The sequence below is a fragment of the Rhinopithecus bieti genome, unplaced genomic scaffold, assembly GCF_001698545.2.
Source record: "Rhinopithecus bieti isolate Rb0 unplaced genomic scaffold, ASM169854v2 scaffold_25940, whole genome shotgun sequence".
Taxonomy (NCBI): Eukaryota; Metazoa; Chordata; class Mammalia; order Primates; family Cercopithecidae; genus Rhinopithecus; species Rhinopithecus bieti.
The window spans coordinates 3,169,386-3,179,498 of NW_016811810.1; the positions used below are offsets into that span (position 1 = coordinate 3,169,386).

At 59.6% G+C, this 10,113-nt stretch overlaps 1 protein-coding gene across 1 annotated transcript; it reads left to right on the forward strand.

Moving 5' to 3' along the window:
• The first annotated feature begins 5,136 nt into the window (after positions 1–5,136).
• PSCA (prostate stem cell antigen) lies at positions 5,137–7,973 on the forward strand. The gene is made up of 3 exons (XM_017895156.1): positions 5,137–5,235; positions 6,493–6,600; positions 7,166–7,973. The coding sequence occupies exons 1-3, from the start codon at positions 5,184–5,186 to the stop codon at positions 7,375–7,377; spliced, it is 372 nt and encodes a 123-aa protein (XP_017750645.1). The 5' UTR covers positions 5,137–5,183; the 3' UTR covers positions 7,378–7,973.
• Positions 7,974–10,113: the final 2,140 nt, after the last annotated feature.

The window sequence follows — 10,113 nt, forward strand, 5'->3', positions numbered from 1 at the left end:
GCCTGCTATTCCCTCTGCCTGGAGGTGGGCCTGTACCCAGCAGTGTCCTTTGCTCAGGTTCTGGGGTCCTCAGGTGGAGGCAGTCCCAGCCAGCCCTCCCTCTGGAGGTCTCTGGATGACAGGCCTCCCACAGCAGAGGTGGCTGGGGATGCTGGTGAGGCTGTGCCCAGCTGGAAGGAAAGGATGTGCCTTGGGTCTCCTCCCCAATCTGAGTTCACTCCAGAAATGGGGAGTGGCACAAGCAGAGGGTGCAGAGCAGTGGGGGCGGATCTGAGGGTCACTGGAGGCCAAGGGGCCTGGCTGGTGGGGCAGGCGTTGGGGCAGTAATCATCTCCACCTTGGTGCCCAGGCAGGAGGGGAGCTGGTTTGAGGCAGGGCCCTGATGGCACCTTTGTGAAAGCCAGGAAAAGGCACCTCGTCTGGGAACGCAGGGGCCCTGGCGGAGTTAGAGATGGGGAGGGCCTGTGGGCCCCACCATGGTGGGCTTGGGGGAAAACGCCTCTGAGTGGCTCCAAGCTGCACAGCCCTCAGGACTTGGTGGCCCCAACACACACCCACATTTACACACATGTTTTTGCTCACACAACACACAACCCGTGCACACACCCACACTCACTCGCATTTACACACATGCCACACACTCGCACATTTGATCCACACACACAGACAAGCATCCTCTCTCACACAGCACACACTCCCATGCCCACATGGTTTGCACATACAAACCCTCACAGTTACATATCACACACACACAGCTTGCAAGTCATGGCCTTAATTTCCAGATCCCAAATGTGGGGGCTTGGCACTGAGTGCCCCCAGCCATCCCATGTGCACCAGCGGGTTTTCCTCCTGATCTGCAAGGGCGTTTTTCCAAAGAAAAGATGCTGCAAACTGACACCAGCATGACGTTGCAAGTGACATGCTATCTTTATTTTTTTTAATTAATGCTGCATGAAATACAAAAATTTATACACAGGAATGTGTGTTCCAGCATGGGACTGTGTGGGGCTCCCCGAAGGTGGTGGTGGGACTCCCTGTGAGGTAAGTCGGCTCCCAGAAGCCCCAGGGCCTCGTCCGGCTGCCCTGGCCCCAGCCTCATCCCCTGCACTAGGTGGAAGGCAGGATCTCCAGGAAGCGCAGCTGATTTAGGCCCATGGCGGTGGGGTGGGTGGGTGGAAGGTCAAGAGCAAACAGGAAAATCTGGAGTCCCAGGAGGCAACTGGCAGAGCAAAGGAAGGGGCCAATGGTGAGTCACACTGAAGCCACACTAGCCGTTTTTATTGCACAGGTTCTGTGGGGCAGGAATTTGAGCATGCTAGAGTCAGATGTGTTTCAGAGGAGGACGCTGAGTCACGGGGCATACTAGGCACATGGCAGGACTAGAACCCAGGGCCACTGGATGGGGGCTCCCAAGGCAGGGTTTCCTGGGACAGCAAAGTCCTCCCAGGAAGGCTGGCTCCATCCCTGGTGTGACTGCTTACCACCTCAGGGACATGGGATCACGTGGTCTCCCAGGACTTGGGCAGTGCTGGTAGGCAGTGAGGATTGCCATGGAACTGGGGCCTGATCCCCAAGATGCATGGGGCTCCCCCAGGTGCTCCTACCATTGCTCAGGGAACCTTGGGCCTCTTCTCAAAGACCAAGTCCATTCTGGCACTGGGGAGGGATCAGAAAGAGAGGAAGAGAAGGAATAAAATACACTAGCGTGTGATCACCCATTGGGGTCATATTGACCCCTGGCAAGATAGAGCCGATTTATGAAGACAGGGGAATTGCAATAGAGAAAGAGTTTAATTCACACAGAGCCAGCTGACCGGAGGACTGGAGTTTTATTATCACTCACATCAGCCTCTCAGCCCCTGTCCACTGCATGAGGGTCTACAGGGAGCCATGCCCCTTGTGGCAGAACTTCCCAGAAAGGAGAACTGCCAGAAGATCCAGGCTCAGTTTAGGCTCAGGGCCTGCATTCGGTGTATGGCCAAAGTGTGAATGACAGGGTCAAAAATCAGAGGGTGGCCACAGTCAGGGTTCATTCGGTGACCAGGATCAGGGCTCAGTCAGTGGCCAGGGCCAGAGCTCTGGGTGTGACTAGTCTTAGGACTCAAGGTGGGACCATAACCAGGGCTTGTTAGGTAACCAGGATTAGAGTTCAGACTGACCACAGTGAGGGCTCCGTTTTCGGGTGAGGTCAGAACCCAACCTGTGGTTAGGGGTGGGGCTCTAGGAATGTCACAGCCATGGTCTTCCGTATAGAAGCCATGACCATGAGGCCATCCTCAGACCAGCCACACCCTCAGTGTGGCTGATGTTGGGGCCTGTGGATTCTGTGGTGGGGATCCTGTGTGTTGCCCCCTCCTTGGCCTGCACCCACTAGAGGCCAGCAGCACCCCTGAGCTGGAACACGCAGAGATGCCTCCAGACATCACCAAACATTCCCTGGAGGTGCAGTCGCCCACGTGAGAACCACTGCCTTACAGCAGTCACTGTGTATCAAATCAGATCAACAAACACTTACACACCTGTAAATATTTGAGGACAGAAAGTTCCAGGCTGGTACCTTGAATACAGAGACAGATAAGAAAACTTCTTGTGCAGGAATGGCCAGAGCCCCGGCGAGCTGGGGCTGGGGGTGGAGGGAGGATGGGACAGGGGCTGTCAGCCACACATGGAAGCAGTTCATGACTGTGTGAGGCTCCTTGTCCTGAGCTTACAGGACATGGGCTGGAGGGCACATCCAGAGGGTGGGCAAGAGTGGGCAAGGAAAGAGTCTGGGGTAGGCCGCAGTCACCCTGCATGGCCTCCAGTAAGTTCCTGTCCCTCTTGGGCTCAGCCTTCTCACTTGCCAGAGAAGAGACAATGTCCATGGAAAAGAGCCCGAGACAATGGGTTCCAGGGAGCCAGGCGGGAGAGAGCCCAGGACAGGGGATGACCTGGAGCCCCAGGGGAAGCCCAAAGGCAGATTCCTGGTGCCACTGAGTCTCAGGGAGGTTGGGTCTCGCATTATCCTTGCTCCCATCAGTAGTGTCACCTTGATCCCAGACTCAAGGTGAGACAGTGGGAAGCTGATGTCCCCCGAACACCCCAGAAACATTTGCCAGCCTTCCTGGATGGTGCAGGCCTACTGGGAGAGGGGCTGATTCCCCAAGACTTCTTCCTGCAACATCCTCACCACCCCTTAAAATGTGCCAGAGCCCTTTTCGGAGGCAAAATCGAGGAGAGGAGGTAACAATGAAGGCCAGACAACCATCAGCTGGGACAGGAGAGCGTCCGGGGAGAAGGGGCCTGTTTCCCGCCAGACACCCCATCAACAGGGACGGGAGAGCATCAGGGGAGAAGTGGCCTGCCTCCCTCCAGACACACACTCAGCAGCAGGCAGGGCCACAGCCCACAGTGGACCCACCAGCATCCGGCAGGAACAACAGCATACTCAAGAGGGTTGCCAGGCAAAGTCGTCTAACTCAGGGCCCATGTACAAAGGCAGGGGACAGGTTGAAGGAGACAGCAGGGCCACGAGTCCCCCTCAAAATCAGCAGCAGCAGGAAGCCACCGCCCCCATGGGCTTGCAGGAATGAGGGGGAGAGTACAGTGACCAGAGGCTGGCCAGAGCCCTGGGGACAGGAGAAGCCTGGCTGACAGGACGTGGGCCTGCTCTAGAAGGCCACAGCCATGACCGCCACTGCCCACACAGCTGGCAGGAGAGCCTGGACCTGCTCTAGAGGGCCAGAGGCACTGCAGCTACCACCCAACCAGCTGGCAGGAGAGCTGGCCTGACCTTGTCTCTTCCACCCTCTCATCTCCTGCCCATGGGAGCTGGACCAGTCTCCCAGGTCATGGAGCAGGAGGGAGAGGGGATCTGGGGCAGACAGAGGCCATACAGCCCTGGGCCCAGCCCCTGCCTCCCGCTATTGCAGAGGCTGCTAAAAGCTGCACTTCCTGACTCCCTTGCAGCTAAAGTTCCAAGCTGAGGGTCACTCAAGGTCCTGAGGGTAAAGCTCCTAGCCCAAGGCCCAGCCCACACTGAATGCCCCATAAATGAAGACCTGTCCAACAGGGTCTCCTCCCCAGGGAGGCTGTCCCCTGGGTCAACAAAGAGCCAAACTCTGTAAAATATTTGAAGACATTTATTCTGAGCCAAATATGAGGGACCATGGCCTGTGACACAGCCCCCAGGAGACCCTGAGAACATGTGGCCAAGGTGGTCAGGGCACAGCTTGATGTTATCCGTTTTAGGAAGACATGAGACATCAGTCAAATACATTGAAGACATACATTGGTTTGGTCCAAAAAGGTGGGCAACTGGAACTGGGGGCTTCCAGGTTATAGGTGAATTTAAGTATTTTCTGGTTGGGAATTGGTTGCAAGAGTTATCAATAGAAAGGAATGTCTGGGTTATATGGGGTTGTGGAGACCAGGGCTTTATCACCAGATGAAGCCTCCACGTAGCAGGCTTCCGAGAGAATAGCTGGTAAATGTTTCTCATCAGACTGAAGGCCTGTGTTGATGTTCACGCTGGCTCTTCCTGAGTTCTGATGAGAGGAGGGATAATGAGGCTGTCCAACCCTTTGCTGTCATGGCCTGAACCAGTTTTTCAGGTTCACTTCGGAAAGCCCTTGCCGAGAGGAGGGGTCCACTCAGATGGCTGGGGGTCCTTAGAATGTTACTTTTGGTTCACACCCAGAACAGCCCCTGCCCCTCTCCTTTGCAGCACCTGCTGCTGATCTGTCAGTGACACTGTGACCAAGACTTATCACCCCGTGGGCCGTGGGCCCCAGGAGGGTGGCACAGCTTCTGTAGGAGCACAGGGCCCAGGGAGGTGCCCTCATCCTTGGCTGGAAGGCCGAGGCCTGGAGGAGTCTGGAGAAAGGGTCTTCCTTGTCTGGCTTTGCGCTGTGAGGTTGGGGAGGTGGGAGAGGCATAATCTGGGGCCTGAGGACGTTTCAGCCCTCAGCCTGGGGTGGCTGAGATATGGCCCTGGGCAGGCTCTGTCCTTCAGAGGTGGAAAGAAGGACAAAGGGAGAGGGAGGTGCAGGTCGCTCAGGGAGGAGATTCAGATCTGCCCAGCCCCGGGGCCCTCACTGGCTCCAGGAAACCTGCTGGTGTTGACTATGGGCAGTCCAGCCTTTCCCCAGCTGCGGTCATATAAAGCCACTCAAGGCCCTCTCCACCGCTGCCCACCCCTGACCATGAAGGCTGTGCTGCTTGCCCTGTTGACGGCAGGCTTGGCCCTGCAGCCAGGTGAGGCCCTGGCCGGCCCCCAGCAGGGAAGGGAGCAGGGGTGAGCCGGGGAGGCCAGAGGGATACCTGCAGGGCACATGGAGAGGAGCGGGGGAAGGAGGAAGGAGGAAGGGGGTAGGGGATGAGGCTTTCGCCCTAGCCTCCGTTCCTCCAAGGCAGCTCTTGGCACGACCAGGCAGCGACCTGTCCCTGCCATCCCCTGTGACCAGGGCTTGCAGGGTCAGCACGGAGTCACTCTCCTTCATGACCGTGGGGCAGGGCCTGGCTCCTCGGGGCAGATAGACAGACTGATGGACAGATGGACAGAGATGCTGATGAGGAGCCGGGAGGCACAGGGCAGGAAGCCTTAGGCTAAGAAGTGCTTTTGAGGGCACAAGGCGGGGTGCTGGGGATGTCCTGCAAGGACCCGGGGGTCTACATCTGGCCCAGTCCCAGCACTGCAGCTTCCGAGGGTCCCAGGGAGCTGCTGGCCTGCGCTGCTCTGCTTGGGGTAGGACCATCCCGACCCAGGGTCCCGGGGTCAGTCAACCCCACAGCTGCAGCTTCCTCTTCTGGAACGCGAGGTCACAAAAACAGCCACTGAGGGACTAAACAGGGCAGCGTTTCAGAGGCACTAAGGAGGGGGCCCTGAAGATGGGGAGGAGATATTGAGGGTGAGGAGGGGGCACTGAGGACAGTGCTGGGCACCTGCCTGCACAGGCAGGTGCGGTAGTTTCGGAGGAGGAGACAGTGGCCATGAGCACCTAGCAGCAGGGCCACCACCCCAGGGGCAGAGCGAGACCTGACACGGGAGGCCTGAGAGGGGCTGAGAGGCCGGGCTGCTGGGGACAAGGCCAGGTGGGCCTCCATGGTGGTGGCCTGAGGAAGTCCTGGAAAAGCGTCATCCATCCCCTGCCTCCAAGTGTCCAGCCGGGCCCCTGCCAGGTGAGGCGAGCCCCTTCTCTCTCAGGAGCATGGGCGTTTTAACAAAGCTTTACCCTTGCAAGCAGGGGGCTGGGGCACACATGGCAGCTGCCGGGCACCGTGGCAGGAGGCGTGCAGAAAAGCCAGTCCTGGGGGTGTGTGGAGAAGTTCGTGCCCCTGCAGAGGCCTGTCCCAGCACAGACTGTGCTCTCTCCGGAAGGGTCCGGATCTTGCTCTCTGCCCTGCCCTCTGCACTGCAGAGAAGATGAGGCTGGCAGGTCCCTGCCCAGGAGCCACCATTCCTGGTGAGTGCTATGGGGCAGCCTCTGAGGCCCCTCCCACTCCACCCCACAGGCACTGCCCTGCTGTGCTACTCCTGCAAGGCCCAGGTGAGCAATGCGGACTGCCTGAAGGTGGAGAACTGCACGCAGCCGGAGAAGCAGTGCTGGACCGAGCGCATCCGTGAGTGGGGGGACGAAAGTCACCAGGCCTAGGTCTCTGCCACTGAACTATTCATCCTTCTGGCCATCTGCCCACACCTATGTGCTCTTTTCCTTCCACCCATCCCTCACCCGTCCCACACCTGCCCCCCAACGATCACCCAGCATCTGTTCCTCCAGCCATCCTCCTCCATCTGCCACTCCTCCACCCGTCTGTCCCTCCTCATCCTCCATCTGCCACTCCTCCACCCGTCTGTCCCTCCTCATCCTCCATCTGCCACTCCTCCACCCGTCTGTCCCTCCGCATCCTCCATCTGCCACTCCTCCACCCGTCTGTCCCCCCCATCCCTGTGCTTGCTCACTCATTCACACCATTGCTGACGTTCAGTGGGTGTTCCACTTGACTTGGGCATCTGGATAGGGCTAAGACCAGGGCTGAGACCAGGCCCTTGCACTGCTTGCAATCTTGAGGCCAGCCCAGGGGGACTCTAGAGCTTCAGGCAGGGTGGGGACAGGAGGAGGCCTGGGACAGGTCAGGCGGGTGAGCATGCAGGGCAGCCCCATTGCCGGGTCCCGCTGCTCCCCAGGCGCCGTGGGCCTCCTGACCGTCATCAGTAAAGGCTGCAGCTCAAACTGCGTGGATGACTCACAGGACTACTACGTGGGCAAGAAGAACATCACCTGCTGTGACACCGACTTGTGCAACGCCAGCGGGGCCCACGCCCTGCAGCCGGCTGCCGCCATCCTGGCGCTGCTCCCTGCACTCAGCCTGCTGCTTTGGGGCCCCAGCCAGCTGTAGGCTCCCGGGGGGCCCTGCTGCAGCCCACACTGGGTGTGGTGCCCCAGGCCCCCGTGCCACTCCTCACACACCCGGCCCAGTGGGAGCCTGTCCTGGTTCCTGAGGCACGTCCTAACACAGGTCTGACCATGTCCCTCTGCGCCTCTGTCCTCCACCCTGACCCTCCCATGGCCCTCTCCAGGACTCCCACCCGGCAGATCGGCTCTAGTGACACAGATCGGCCTGCAGACGGCCCCTCCAACCCTCTCTGCTGCTGTTTCCATGGCCCAGCATTCTCCACCCTTAACCCTGTGCTCAGGCACCTCTTCCTCCAGGAAGCCTTCCCTGCCTACCCCATCTATGACCTGAGCCAGGTCTGGTCCATGGTGTCCCCCACACCCAGCAGGGGACAGGCACTCAGGAGGGCCCAGCAAAGGCTGAGATGAAGTGGACTGAGTAGAACTGGAGGACGGGGGTCAGCGTGAGTTCCTGGGAGGCTCCAGAGATGGGGCCTGGAGGCCTGAAGGGAGGGGCCAGGCCTCACATTCATTGGGCTCCCTGAACGGCAGCCTCAGCACAGTGTAGGCCCTTAATAAACACCTGTTGAATAAGCCAGAGAGACCCTCTGTCCTTGCACACCCCAGGTGGGGACAGGATCCAGGGCTGTGTCTGGACCAGGGCCCTGGTCATATGGGCTGCAGCCTCTGCCCTGACAGGAGCAAAGCTTGGTCCCTGAAAGGAGGACGTCCCTGCAGAGGGTGGGAGGGAAGTTCCCAGGACTTGCACTTGCTGTGCTGCCTGAAGCATGTGGCCAGAACTCTCCGAGCCTTCTGGCTCATCTATGACCCCTCCCTGCTGGGAGGATGGACCCAGCAAGTTCACAGGAAGGAGAGGGTTCCGAGGGCGGGGCTGCTGCCGTTCACGCTGCTACTCATCCTTTTGGCCTGATTTGAGCACCCCCATTTTTCAAAATTTGTTCTAGCGCCGCACACCCACCATACAGCATCCAAACACGACAGCAGGGTCCCCAGTGACAGGTGGCCTCCCCCAGCCCTGAACCCCAGCCCCTTCCCTCTCTGGAGTGCCGGGGGCTTCTTTCTGGGAGAACCTGTGCCCCGCCATCATCCCCAGGCACCTGAGTGGGAGGACGCCATCCACACTTGCCTCCTGCGCTCAGGAGAAGCCTTTTGCACACAGCCTGCCTCCTGCCCTAGGGCTGGGGGTGCAGTCTGTGACCTGAGTGGGGACCTGCTCAGGGTGGGGCCTCCAAGGGTGTTAGGGGTGGGGCTCAGGGGGATTTTCAGAGAAGAGGAGACAGAGGCTTAGGAAAGGGAACGGGCCTGTTGCCCACATCCCATACCGAGCCAGGACTGGAACCCTGGCCTGGACCTCTGGGGGTGGGTCATGGAGCAGCCAGTGGGCAGAGCTGTGCTGGAAAGAGCCCTCCTGTCTGACATGTGACTTCACGGGGAGACCTCCCTCCTGAACACTGCGGGCCCAGGGTGGCACTGTCAGCAGGGTGTAGCTCCCCAGGCCAGCATCTGAGTGACCCTGGGCACTGGTCACACGCTCCCCACCTTGCCTACACCCAGCCCAGCCTGCCCGGCTTCCATGGTGAGCTCTGGGCTTCAGCCTGCCCGACATCCACCCACTCTCCCGGGCCCAAGGCACACTCAGACCTGCCTTGGCCCGGGGCCTGAGTCCAGAGTCAAGGGTTAGGCCATTGTTTTCCAGGAGGACCCTGCAGACCTGCACAGAACTTTGCACCCCTCAGGGCTCTGGTGCAGGAACTGGGGCCCTAGGCTCAGGCATGTGCTGCTGGCCACACTGTGTCTCCTGAAGCTGCCAGCCTGGGCTTGCTGACCTGCTCTGGGGAGCGTCCAGGACGCTGGGTGAGGGAGGCTGGTGCCCTGCTCGGTTCCGTCCATTCAGCACATAGTTATCGAGCCCCTGCTATGGTCTACGTGCTGTTCCAGGTGCTCCTAATCACCCTGGTGATAAGAACTAGGAGAAAAAAGCAAGGAAAGAGTATCAAGAATGCTGGAATGGCCAGGGAGGAGCTCTGGAGGCCTGCAGTGCAGAGGCAGATGCCTCAGTGATAAGACCACTGGTCCTCACTGAGCAGGACCCAGCCCACTCCATTGCCCACACAGCAGCCCCTCTCCCCTGGTGGAAGGGGGTCCTTCTCCCTGGGGCTTAGGTTCAGAGATACAAGGCAGCACACTCCAGGGCTGGGGCCCATCCATATCGGGCTGGAGGTGTCCAGGACAGAGCAAGACAGGAGCTTCACACTCTGTTCCCCAGACTTCCTCGCATGGGAATGCCTTGGGCCAGGTGAGGAGAAAAAGGGCAAGGACGCGGGAGGCCTCGCTGGGCTCTCGATGCTGGGGCCAACCTGAAACCTGTGGCCCCCTTCGACCTCCTGAGCTGTCCCTCAGGTCACGGGGCCTCTGAGCTAAGGGCCTGTGAGGATGCACAGCCCTGCCCCTCCCTCACACCATGACGATGGGGCAGGAGCCTGCTCTGGCCACATGACATATGGGGGACAGAGGTCCTCCCCATCCTGCTGCCTCCTCGAAGGACAGATGGCTGACCTCTCCAAGGGCAAGGACCAGCCAGGAGGGCCACCTGCACCAACAGTGCAGGCCGCAGCCCTGGTGCACTCAGGCTCCAGAGGTCACCTATTCGCTCAGGGCCCCACAGCTCCATCTGGACTGGAACCCACACCTCCCTGTCTTCCCACTTTGCCTCATCTTT